Raw genomic sequence first — 12,377 nt, 5'->3', positions numbered from 1 at the left:
ATATTGTGAAGAATATACTTTATATATAAATATTTATTTTCTTTATAACCGTCGTTCAACAAAGAAACCTTTTTTCCTATTTAGTAAAAAAAATATTTATTGATATATATATAAACATATATATAATCTTGGCCGGTTCAATAAGTAAAACAATTTAAAGCGCCTATTCAATTTTCGTAAATAAAAATAATAATAATAGTGCTATACAAATATTACTTCGTACTAGATAATAATAATGTCACTGAATTGAGTAGCTAATTTTGTTAGACGTTGTTCTGTTCTGTTCTGTTCTGGATGGCATTTCAGTAGTTGTTGTTCACGGGTCCGTCGAAGGGGCCCATACTCTCACCGAAGTCCTGCATCTCCTCCTCCATAGCGTCGTCCAGCTCGTCACCTATCTCGCCCTTTGACTCCGGGCACTTTCGACAGCGACTCTCGTTAACGCCGTAGTTAATGCACGTGGAGCCCACGCACTCGCAACAGCCATCGTGGAACCATCTGAAGAATTGGCAAAGGAATTATTATGACACATATCACAACTGATCCCTTGGACCCACTAATGTTTCCCACCTCGTACTGCTGGCGCCTGTCGTTTGACAGCTGGTGCGGCACTTGTTCCACGACACACACTGATCCAGATATATAACCGTGCAGTTGACGGTCACTATATTATCCCGCTCCTGGATAGCTTCGTCCAGGTTTTTATCGTTGGTTCCTTTTTAAATCAAAACCAATATAGGGATTAAGGGCGCAAGCTGTTGTGTTCGACACTCACTCAAGAAGTAATGACCGTCCTTTTCCAGCTTAGGACCTTTCAAGTACTTGTCGAAATCCACTTGAAATGTGAACACGTTCCAGTTGTAGCCGAAGCTGTCGCCCTCATCCGGGGTGGCTACGGCGTTGAATAACTCTGGCACTCCATCGAAGTCCTCCACGTGTGACTTTTTAGACAGCGAGTTGCGGGTATCATTGGGTTTCGGGCAAAGTTCTACAAAAATATGTATTGATTGTGATGAAGATTTTGCCAGAAAACTAACTATTATAAGCCGAATAACCAAATAATTGCAATATGCGGTGGTTTTATTTTTAGAATATATACTTAGTCGTAAAATGTTTTTTCAACTGAAATTATACTTTGCAAAATGCACATTCCTTTCGTTTATGTAGACTGCGTTTAATATTTACGACTAGTTTTTTTTTGTGCATCTGATTATTGAAATGATTTATTTTTATTCCTTAGGAAAAGACATGCTTTCCTATTCCAATCTCGTGTGCATATTTGTTTTCATCGTCATGCTCGATTTGTTTATAAACAACATCATGTGGGCCGAACGTAAATTGCATTTCAAGTAAGCCCGGCCGGGATGATTTCAATCCGATTATTTATTTATTTCCACCATCAATAAACATTTTTTCGTGGCTCATAACTTAAATTGATATTAAGATGACAGACAGTTTCATATCTTTTAACCCCAGGTAAGCATTGCAAGGCTTACGTTTGGATCATACTAAAATAAAATTTCTGAACAACCCTAAAGCTAATAATTAATTAAATTTAGAAAATTAAATAAGCAGTGTTTTTGCAAGTCTAACCCTTTGGCCAGTGTTAGGGTTAAGGCAAGCTCGATAGCCAGCTTAAGCCAGTTATCGATAACAAGTTAGCACATCGCAGGCTCCCCCCGCACACACACTTGCTCAGACACACACGACCCGTTTGACAACAACAAAAACAAAGTAAATGACCATCACATCATCACTGGCGATCATCTATAGATGCATGACCACCTTCCACCACGCAGTGCTCCCAGCCCATCCGATGACCTTCCTTACCCACACAACTGCAGCACTCCTCGTAGTTCTTTCCCAGACACTTAAGGCACTCCTTGCAGCAGGAACAGTTCTTTAGCTCACATTTGCAGCTCTGGGTGAGCATGCACTTGGAGACGATGGAGGCACAGACGACCTCGTTGCAGGACTCGACTGTGCCGTAGAAGCAGATGATTCCCAGCAGCACGATGGTGCCCACTGTAAGCGAGCGCCAAATTTCCATGGTGTGTCTGTGTGTGCAGGGATTGGAATGCGCTCTTTTCCGTGCTTGTATATGTGTACACTGGTGCGAGTGCGATTACAACAAACAACAATTGCAGGCACACAGCATTTGCTTGACTTTTTGCACTTTGTATAACAAACTATATATATTGTGATCTATATCAAAAACGAAATAGGAATCGGAACAGATCAAAACAACTCTCCACAGCGAACACTAAACAGCAACAACTAGCGAGCGGATCGACGACTGCGCGCTGCGGCTGCGACGTCGACGGTGGCAGCGGAGGCGACTGCGCGGCGACAATGTCTCTCTCTCGCGTTGTTTTTGTTATTGCTAGGGCATTAACTGTCTTTTTCTTCCCCCAAAACAACGACAATAGCGCCAGGCTAGACACAAACACACACTCGCGAATTAAGCGCACGCACACTGACACAAACAGGCTGCTGCGGCTACCCGCACACAATCATAGTCCAGCTTAGAAAAACGAATCGATGATGCCGTCTTATTGTTGACAATTCCGGTACGATCGGATCGGAATCTGAATCTGTATTTGAATCGGGAGAATCGGATCGGATTGGAGGTGGGCGCACGCGTACGCCAACTGAATGAACAACTAGCAAAACCAACAACGGGGGTCGGCTCTATACACACACACGCATATTGATCAAGTCACTAGAGATGAGCGCAAGTGGTGTCCCGTGATCAAGTTACGAAAAGTCACGGCTAAAAGTAACATTGCAGAACTGTCCACGTATATAATACATTTAGCTGATTGTATGACTAGCTTTTACAATAAAAGTTTGAAAAAAAAATTAAAAAACCTGGTATGCAACGTTTTTAAGGTGCTAAAAACAAAGCTCAGGACCTTCCCCATTTTGACTTTTGACTGTGTTAAGCCGAACTAAATTTTGACTTTTGAGTGTATTAAATTTTCGAAACATGGGCGGCATACCAATATGTTAACAAAATAGCCCTTATTATTTACATAAAATTGTGACAAAAACTTTCATAATTATTAAACAAAATGTATGCAAAATATTGGAGGATAACACACCCCGCGTTAAATAAACTGATTTTTTTTACTGCTTTCCAGGGGCTTTACAAAAAAATTTAATTGTACATTTTTGAGTTGTCGATATCGGTTATGATTTGATTTTAATATCAGTTATTTTATTAGGACACATTTACAGCTCAATGATATTTGGTGAGATCATCTATAGATGCATGACCACTAACTATGTATCTTCCACCACCGAATGTTATGTGTTATAATATTTGCCATCAATATTTTGGATATGTAATACAAATTTTTACGTCTGTTTCTTTAAAAACACAAAAAAAGCAAATACACTCATTCCTTTTTCTTCCGTAAGCCAACAAATATAAATTAAATCTATCGGTTAGGGTCTGATGCCGATTACCCTTGTCCTACTCAAACTACCGCCCATCCATAGCTCCGCGCTCATCTCTAGCGGAACGCTCATCTCTAGGGGAACAACAACAAAACTGCGACATAAACAGAGATATGAAAAACTAAAAAACGACGATGTTTATGTTCCGAAACTGCGCTGTTTTGCTTGTGCTCGGCTCCATCTGTTGTTTCCTCTACGGCCTGTTCCACTTGTACGTAGAGGTGGAGCCCAATGCCTGCCGGATGACCTACATGTTCGGCGAGCCTATGTTTGCGGTAAGTTTAGTTGAGTCGCGAAAAAAGGCTTCTACCAATTGCTTATTTCACTCGATTTGCAGAAAGTGGGGGTCAAGGGAGGCGATCAGTATCCAAACTATGGCCTGTACTACTACTACGAGGGCCTGCGACAGCCGCTAGATCCACTAAAGCGACGGATGACGGGTGCCCCGGTGATTTTTGTGCCCGGCAACGCCGGCTCTTTTAAGCAGGTGCGCTCCCTGGCCTCCGTGGCTCTGCGCAAGGCAATGTCCAACGACGAGGGACTCCATTTGGACTACTACACCATCGACTTTGACGAGGAGCTGTCCGCTCTGTACGGAGGCTATCTGCCTCGCCAGCAGAGCTATCTAAAACTATGTATCCGCACCATCCTGTCGATCTACGAGGGCCACGCTGAACAGCCCTCTATCGTGTTGATCGGCCATTCTATGGGTGGTAAATTGGCACAGTCGGTGTTAGTAGACCCCGCCATTGGGCAGCACATCAATGCCATTGTCAGCATCTCGACGCCGCTAGATCAGCCCGTGCTCAACCTGGACGCCAAGCTGGACAAGTTCTATGTGCAGACAGACACTGCGCTTGGCAAGCTGCGGACTGCTACGGTGCCAACGATGACCACGAATGTCTGCGACAGTTTGCATCAGCGGCCGCCGAGTGTGCATCGAATGGCTAGCCAGGACAGCTCGGCGCGGCTGGATAACGTGCTGCTCATCTCCACGGGCGGCGGCAACAGGGATCTGCTGGTGCGCCCCGGACTTACCAGTTCGCGGTTCAACGATCTGCACGCCATGGTAGTCAAGTGACTAATTGCTCTCCAGAATCGAGGTTACTATATATTTGCGTTGCTTTTCAGACCTCAGCTATACCCAAAGTGAGTCTGAGCTGCGACCATCTGTCCGCCGTGTGGTGCCTGCAGTTCATGCAGGCCATCAACCGCTTTCTCTTCAGCATTGCCTACATTCCCGAGGACCGCTCGTCGGTAGTCTTCGGCACCAACAAGCAGCGCAACCTGCATGCGGCCCTGTCGACTTTTGTGGTAGGTTCCTGCAATCTGAGGTGTTTATACCAAACTTAAGGTTTATCCACAGAAGCCACGCAGGCGTCAGCAGAACACTGTGGGGCTCGGAAGCGCGGGAAACTGGCACGAAGAGCGCCGTCTGGTGATCAACAAGTACTTTACCAACGGACTCAAAGGGACCTTCTTCGATTTAATTGGATTGCAGAGGCAGGAGCGGTACAGAAAGGCTGCCATCGAGGCCTTAAACGTGGATGACGAAGTCTGGCTGTTTGGCTGCTCCGCCCAAGAGAACAATAAGACAGGACAGCTTTATTGGTGCGTTGCTCATGCCTCGAGAGTTTAAGGGTAGGCAGAACTAATGTGAACATTTATCTTTCCAGCGAAAAGGCCACCTCACTGATGCACCTTGTCCAGAGGCTGCCCAACGAAGATCGCGATCCCCGGAGCATCGCCATCTTGGATCTGCACAACCTGCGTAAGACCTACGAGCAGTGGACCCATGTCCTGGTGCGCCTGCCACCGAGCACCAAACGAATCGGCTACAACCTGGACATCTATGACCCCCGAGAGCGGGTCACGGACATCAGAATGCCTCGCTGGTACACCATGGCCAAGCTGCCGCTCGTAAACGAAACTCTGCAGGGCACGCTGCATCATAAAGTGCGCATATCCGAGATGGTGGATCCGTACCAGAGCATTCGGGTGATTCTGGAGCCATTGCAGTGCATCAGTTCGGAGTTCAGAGTGACCGCCCGGATATGTGTCCCCTGGGCAGCGGGCTTCGAACGTTTCCAAACTATTAAGTAAGTGGAATATAAAGGATTAATGGCTCGCAGTATCTTATCCCCGCGCGCTTTGTCGTTGCAGATCGTTTGACCAGAAACCGCAGTTGTATGTTAATGTGCCTACTCTAGTGCCCCGACACTACAACACTACCTTGAATCCCGTCACCCTGGATCTGTATCTGGATCCCACTTGTCGCTATCGCATCAGGTAACTATTCGTGCCATTTCTATCTCTTTCTTTTTCAAATACCATATCGTTTCGTATTCTTAGCTATGAATACTCATACTCCTCGGCTCTGTCTCGACTGGTGCTCGAGTTTTACGGCTGGTTGCCGGCTCACCTGGTTTGCGTGTTACTGATTGTGCTGCGGAAGCAAGTCGAGACCTTCCACGAGGTGGGAACATTCCGCAGCCTGCGACCGTATGTGGGTTACCTGCAGTACACCTCGCTCTATGTGGTCACTGGTTGGTTTTCGAATTGATTACTTTAATTCGAATATTATATACATGCTACTGTATTACAGCTTGTCGTCTGCTTAAAAAGCTGATTATCACCACCCGCGTGCTGCCGGAGCCAGAGCCATTGGACTACAGCATCAATGCCTCGATTGTGATCCATTGCGCCGCCATCGCCTTGTCCCTACTGGCCGTCCTGGGCACCTGGTTGGCCCTGACGCTTTATGGCAACGCCTTCTACCGCCTGGCCCTGCGGATCACACGCCTCTCCCAGGCCACCTCCAACGTGATGATCTCGATCATGACCCACTTGCCCATCACGTACGGCATCCTGACCATTGCCACAGCCATCGGAACCTGCAGCGGAGTTGGGCTCCTCCTGGCCTTTGTCTTCTACTTCCTGATGCTGTCGAATGCTTACAAGGACTATCTGGAGGACTTTCTGTGGCAGAAGGCGGCGAATTTGGTGCGTGGAAAACCTGCTTCTGTGGCTTCCACGGAGTCCTTAAGCGGCGAAGAGGCAGCAGGGGCGGAAGTTGCTGAACAGGCGGCGCTGGAGCCGAAGGACGAACAGCAGCAGGAGGAAGAATCTGAGGACTGCGTGGGCCTGCAGAACTTCTCCTTCCACGTCACTTTGCTGTTGCTCCTGCTCGTGCAGCTGCTGCTCAACGGTCCCAGTAGTTTGGCCTGGGTGCGCAGTCGTCGGTAAGTGCCAGCTCAGAGCTCCAAATCCTTTTACCTAAAACACACTTTCTTTTCCCCAAGAAATGCCATTGACCTGCCTGACCCGAGCTTGTATCCGACCATAGTGGTCCTGGGATCACTTAGCTTGCTCCTGCAGCTGCGGGCCCCCCAGAAATGGTAATCATTTCAGCCTCATCCCGCTTGGTTATTTTGAATTGACGAAAATTAATTTTAGCCAGGGCTACTGGATGCTCTCCATCGTGTTCTACGTTCTGGCCGGCGTGGTTCTGCTCTACTGCCAGGCGGCCATCTACAGACTGACCTTCGTGATTGCCGGCACCTTCGCCCTGCTGGCCGCCCATCAAAGCCTCTGGATCCTGTGGCGCCGCCTGTCCTAAGCCCAGTTTCAGCGTTTGTCCGCATGTGTTAATTTGTTATTTATTGCTACGTTAGTTAATTCAATCCGAGTTGGGCGTCGTGGCCACTGGCTTATGTAAGCCGGCTGGTCGCGAGGCAAATAAGCCCAGGTCGGGATATCTGTTGGCGGGAAGTCCAAACTGGGCCCGAATGGGCGTTGCTCTCGATTTGCCTCGATCGCACATTACACGCAGTAAACGTTTGACGCCTTTCGCCGCCGCTTTTGGATAACGATACCTCGTTATCTCGGGAGGCGCACACGTCAATCGCCAATTGGGGTAAATGTGTGAAAATGACCATAAACCGCAGTGCCGGTGGCCACACTCTCCATCCAGATTCTTGTTTCCTTTTAGCCAAAGACTTAACTCATAGTATTTGTTTAGCCCCCTTCGACATTATTTTGCCTGAGATTCCGAGATATACATATCTGTTTTTTGTAATCCCCAACAAACGTCTGATAAGGTTGTGTAAAGTTTTTTTTATATATCAGTTTCCTTGAAAGTGAAGACAATATTTATTATTTGTAGGTTTTTAATTCGTCCACTAATTGTATTTTAAACAGTTACTTCCGATCAACTAATGCACAAGAGCCAATATAGAGCAATATATATATTGTAAATGTTCTCCCAAGTCATTTTAGTTAGGCAGTTATTATATGCAAATATAATAAAACAGATTTGCAAACTTAAAATGATTATAACCGATGTGTGGTGACCAGTTTAGATGGGCGCGTAATCACGAGTTCATCTCAGACTCCAACTCCAACTCGTCTTCGCCCACAAGGAGGTCTTCAGCGAGCAACTGGATGCCGATCGAATCCAGTTTGGGTTCATCAACACCATCTACTTAATGTCTTATTTGCGCGCTGTGGCAATCTGGATCAGTCGGTGGATCGGTGGATCATAACACCCAGGGGGCAGGGGCGTGGCAGAGGCGGCACGCAAACTGGGTGAGGCCATTCCATTCCGCCGAGTACGGTGCCCATGGGAGTCGTTCGGAGCAGGCGCGGCGGGGCACCATCTCCCGATAAGGATGCGCTCGTGCAACATAAACATCCATTTGTGGCACCGACATCTGTCGGCCAATAAGACGTGACAGGAGTTGCCAATATGCGAGACACTTGTGGCACAAGGAAATGGCATATTGGTGCACAAAGTACGCTAATATCAGCTTTACTGCCTGTTTCAATATCCACTTAAGTAGCTCACTTTGCAGTAGCATTTAAATGGGGGAAAATGTGGCTAATGGAGGCGAAAGATTTGCAGCGTCCAAATCAATTAGCCAATCAATTAGGATTGGGTTGTGCAACTCTGGCCGACTGCGTATTGCGTATGGCGTTGATGGGGCTGTTAATATCTTAACTGTTCGTTGAAATTGGAAGGATGTTCAAAATCATTATTATTATAAGGATCTTGGTTTGCCTATTTGAATAGAATACGGATCATTGCAGTAGTTTTTCATACGCAAGCCATTGATTTATGCTCTATTTATCTCCTATTATAACTACACAGATCTCTTCATTCTCTATATATAATGTATATGAAAGTGCAAACATACATCCTTCCTTCAACAGAATGCAAAACATTGTTGTTTATTGTTTGTTAACATATTTTATTGGCATATTAAAAAAAAAACAAATCCGAGTTGTGAACAGGCCTCGGCATCCTATGTACACATTCGCGGAGTACTATAAAACATAACTTTGTACGGCTTTAGCTTAGGGGAGTTGGCAGTGCGGATCCAAGACTTGGAGGCGAGAAGGGACTATTGCCAGTAGGCGGGCACCAGCTGGACAGGACCCTGGACACTGGCCGTTTGGTAGGGCGGCGGGGCCATTGCGTTGAAGCTGAAAGAAAGTGTGAGTGAGTGATGGAATATGTTCCACACTTGCACAAGATTCAAAGCTGCAGATCATGGCACTCGTCCAGGATGATCCGGAATACCCACCGCATTGGCTCCGCGTCGCGGTAGAAACGCGGCCTGGGCGCCACGTAGTTGTTCGAGGTGAAGCTGCGCGGATTGGCCACCGGGAAGCGGATGGCGGGCTGGGCATTCGACGCCCGTCCGCCGATCCTTGCCCTGGCCCTAGGGCGAGCCCCTCCGGACCGTGCTGCAGCAGCCGCGGCTCCGGCGGCCGAGGATCCCCCGCCTCCGGCAGCCGCAGCTCCCGCCGATGCCGCCGACCCGCCTCCGAGGTTGTTCAGGGCAATGCCGCCGCCGAAGCCCAGGCCGCCGAGATTCAGTGGCCCCAGGCCGCCGGCAGCTGCTCCGGGCGCCGGCTGCTGCCACATGGCCGCCAGCTGGATGGGCACGAGGGCGGGCAGGGAGACGGTGACGGGAACGCCGGGCGGTGGTCCGGCCGGCGCCTCCGGTGCCGGAGCCTCCGGCTCGTCCTCGTCCTCCGGTGGTGGGGCCGCCGTGGTCTCCGGCTCGGGTTCGGGCTCCGGCTCGGGCTCCGGCTCCGGTGCCGGCGTCGTCGGCTTCACGGCCACATCCTTCCAGGCGGCCAGCAGGGCCAGCAGCTCGTCCTTGGTCACGTGCGGACTGGAGGGTGGCGGCAGGGGGCTGAACTCGAGGCTCGGCCCGCTCCATCCGTGGCCGAGGCCGCCGCTGCTCCAGCCCGGCGGAGGACCTGGCCCAAAGAGGGATCTCTGCTGGCGAGGAGCGCCTGACTGCGGGCCCGGAATGAACTGGCCGGTGGCCAGGCGGTCGAGGAGCAGGAACACCAGGAGCCCGATCCCGACCAGGCAATGGAGGCTACTCTGATTCATGGCCATTACGTGTCGACTGGAGGAGCTGTGCGCGAAGTGTGTCTGGGCGCTGGATCGATCGCGGGGTCTTTTATACTCCTATCGGGGATCTGATCCCCGAACTCCGCTCGTGAATTGGGTTAACAATTGGCTGGAACCGGACTAGATCGGCTGGACCCGCTGACCGGAAGCATCATGGAGCTGGGGAGCCGAGACAAATCGTGGCATCGAGGCATCGGAGCATCGAGGCAACGAGGAGCAATCGGCATTGGCATTTGGCCAACTGGTTCAGTTCGAAATTCGAATCAAATCGCTGCTCACGCATTTCGGCCTGCCTAGGAAGCGTGCACCATTTATGGCCAGCAATTGCATCACATACTTATACTGGATTACCAAAGTAAATGGTCCGCAAATGAAAATAAAAACGAAAACACGAAAGCCAAACGAAAACGCCAACTGATGTGAAAAGTGGAAAGCGCGTGCAAAAAGCGGGCAGTTGGAAGCTGGAAACTGGTTCCTCCGCGGACTCCTCGCAGCTGTGTAGCACAGTGCTCGTGCGGCTTAATTTCTTGTAGTCATTATCATTTATGCTACCTGCTGCCCAGATAACTAATTAAAAATGATATATCCAAGGGACGCAGTCAGTGGTCATGAATATTAGGGCTGTGCAGTAGTTTGCCTTGAAAAAACAAATTTACAATGTTAATAACACATTCAAGATATCGAATTATATGCACAAAATAGTCGAGCGTCATTACGTCCTCAAACGGGCGCAACACTGCGTATGAGTGATACCGATACCAAGTAACTTCGCTTAGTACTTGCTTAGCGGCCAAAAGTAGGCCACAGAATATTTTCAAGGGGCTTCAAGTCTAGTTGAAACTGGAGGCCGAGCAGTCCCATGATTTTTTGTCCTCGTGAAACTGGATGAGCACCAGTTCGTAGGTGGCCACCGTGCCCGCCATCTAAGAGATAAAGCATGCCCAGATACTCTTTAGTTCTCGGTTCTCCCTTCGGGGAGAGCTGCTCACCGCCAAAAAGAGCCTCCGGGTGACGTTGAAGAACTTGAGGCCCGTGAGCGCCACCTGGTCGCTTGCCAGCTCTGCGGCGAAGCGAAAGACCTCCGGATGGTATCCCTCGAGGGGAACGAGGCGCAGCAGGCGCAGTGGCTCCCGGGCCTGGTCATTGATCGCCGAAACGAAGAGGAGCACGGCCGTCGACCGGCTGAGCAGGAACATCAGCGAGAAGTAGAAGTAGACCGCGTGGGCGGACGAGGGCATCGTGCTGGCTCCCAGGATGTGCACGTTGATTAGGTGACCTAACAGGTGGGTACTGATAGGTGGCACTCACTTGATGCTCTTGAGCAGCTGCAGGCAGACGAAGTACAGGTTGCTGCCGAAGGATATCAGCATTATCCCGGACACGGCGTCGTCCACCTCCCGGATGAGCTCCACTATCGAGCGGTAGAGGGTGCGCGACCAGGTCCAGTACGCCTCCGGCACGGGCTGTGGGCAGAGCGTATTGGACGGACGTCCTGCCAATGTGCCACCCCCCACCAGTGGAGCACTCACCTGTCGCACCTGCAGCGCCATGCTGCGGTTGAGCCTGGCCAGCATCTCGCTGAGGCCCATGCCCAGCATCATGAGGAAGATGTCCATGTAGCTCCAGCCGAAGGTGAGCAGGAAGTTCTGCACCTTGCCCAGCCAGCCCAGCCAGTTGGAGTAGGGGAACACGGCGAACAGCTGGGCACTGGTGCCGTGCAGGTACGACTCGACCGGATCCTTTCTCCGGGGACAGAAGTCGTAGTAGACCACCGAGATTATGCTCAGCAGGTGCTCCACTGGAAAAACATTAAATGTCATTTGGCAATCCTTGGGAAAAGTAAGACGTATGCGGAACGGAACTCAGGGAAAGCGCCAGCAGCAGGAAGGCCACAAGTCGGAGGCGACGGGCAGGACGAGCGCGGCTAAGACAACAGGAGTAGCCAGGTAGCCTCTGCTCCACGGCCGCCCAGTGGCGCATCAATCCCGGCCAGAGACGGGCCAGGTTCAAGAACTGCCAGGAGGCGATGAGGATGCTCACGTGGAAAACTATGGGCTCTGCAGAAATCACATCACTTCGACATTTATTTTCTGTGGGACTTCGAAGGATCTTCCTCACCCACACTGCGCACATCCAGAACACTGTGCGTCACCTTGCGAATGCTGAAGGCCAGATCCACCGAGGTGGAGCAGAGGTACAAGACACTGGTCCAAAACCGCCAGGTGCGTCGGCGGAAGCTCAAGCCCTGGCAGGAGGAGGCACTGATTCCGCTGACAGGCATCAGGCAGAAGCACTGTGCCACGGCCAGAACCGGAGCCACTGCCTCGTGGAAGGAGCCATTCAGCAGGAAGCTCTTTCGCGTGCCGCGCACCTGAGTGTCTGTATGAAAGAAGGACGTTATTGTGTTCCAGGACGCCATCGACTCCGTACCCCGCCACTGGTCCAAACCCCTTGTTAGGTGCTCCAACCAGATCCCTCCCCGACT

General features: G+C 50.1%; 4 protein-coding genes across 4 annotated transcripts; 1 reads left to right on the top strand and 3 right to left on the bottom strand.

Annotated features, from left to right (window-relative positions):
* Positions 1 to 105: 105 nt before the first annotated feature.
* Positions 106 to 2,704, bottom strand: LOC108097013 (protein twisted gastrulation). The gene is made up of 4 exons (XM_017199011.2): positions 1,831 to 2,704; positions 776 to 988; positions 571 to 715; positions 106 to 498 (listed from the first exon to the last, which is right to left on the bottom strand). Exons 1-4 carry the CDS (start codon positions 2,048 to 2,050, stop codon positions 303 to 305), a joined length of 774 nt encoding a protein of 257 aa, XP_017054500.1. The 5' UTR covers positions 2,051 to 2,704; the 3' UTR covers positions 106 to 302.
* Positions 2,705 to 3,517: 813 nt separating this feature from the next.
* LOC108097007 (GPI inositol-deacylase) lies at positions 3,518 to 7,791 on the top strand. Its single transcript, XM_017199006.1, has 10 exons — positions 3,518 to 3,737; positions 3,800 to 4,531; positions 4,594 to 4,776; positions 4,829 to 5,073; positions 5,139 to 5,561; positions 5,626 to 5,751; positions 5,815 to 6,008; positions 6,068 to 6,704; positions 6,765 to 6,860; positions 6,919 to 7,791. Exons 1-10 carry the CDS (start codon positions 3,597 to 3,599, stop codon positions 7,079 to 7,081), a joined length of 2,940 nt encoding a protein of 979 aa, XP_017054495.1. The 5' UTR covers positions 3,518 to 3,596; the 3' UTR covers positions 7,082 to 7,791.
* Positions 7,792 to 8,687: 896 nt separating this feature from the next.
* Positions 8,688 to 9,877, bottom strand: LOC108097011 (translation initiation factor IF-2). Its single transcript, XM_017199009.1, has 2 exons — positions 9,048 to 9,877; positions 8,688 to 8,946 (listed from the first exon to the last, which is right to left on the bottom strand). The coding sequence occupies exons 1-2, from the start codon at positions 9,875 to 9,877 to the stop codon at positions 8,865 to 8,867; spliced, it is 912 nt and encodes a 303-aa protein (XP_017054498.1). The 3' UTR covers positions 8,688 to 8,864.
* A 551-nt stretch (positions 9,878 to 10,428) lies between these two features.
* LOC108096999 (gustatory receptor 5a for trehalose) lies at positions 10,429 to 12,377 on the bottom strand. The gene is made up of 7 exons (XM_017198987.2): positions 12,323 to 12,377; positions 12,011 to 12,271; positions 11,755 to 11,949; positions 11,422 to 11,690; positions 11,201 to 11,355; positions 10,882 to 11,134; positions 10,429 to 10,815 (listed from the first exon to the last, which is right to left on the bottom strand). The coding sequence occupies exons 2-7, from the start codon at positions 12,171 to 12,173 to the stop codon at positions 10,723 to 10,725; spliced, it is 1,128 nt and encodes a 375-aa protein (XP_017054476.2). The 5' UTR covers positions 12,174 to 12,271; positions 12,323 to 12,377; the 3' UTR covers positions 10,429 to 10,722.

The sequence above is a fragment of the Drosophila ficusphila genome, unplaced genomic scaffold (genome assembly GCF_018152265.1).
Source record: "Drosophila ficusphila isolate 14025-0441.05 unplaced genomic scaffold, ASM1815226v1 contig_198, whole genome shotgun sequence".
NCBI classification, from domain to species: domain Eukaryota; kingdom Metazoa; phylum Arthropoda; class Insecta; order Diptera; family Drosophilidae; genus Drosophila; species Drosophila ficusphila.
The sequence above is the reverse complement of the archived record's forward strand: the minus strand, read 5'-3'. Positions and strand labels throughout refer to the sequence as shown.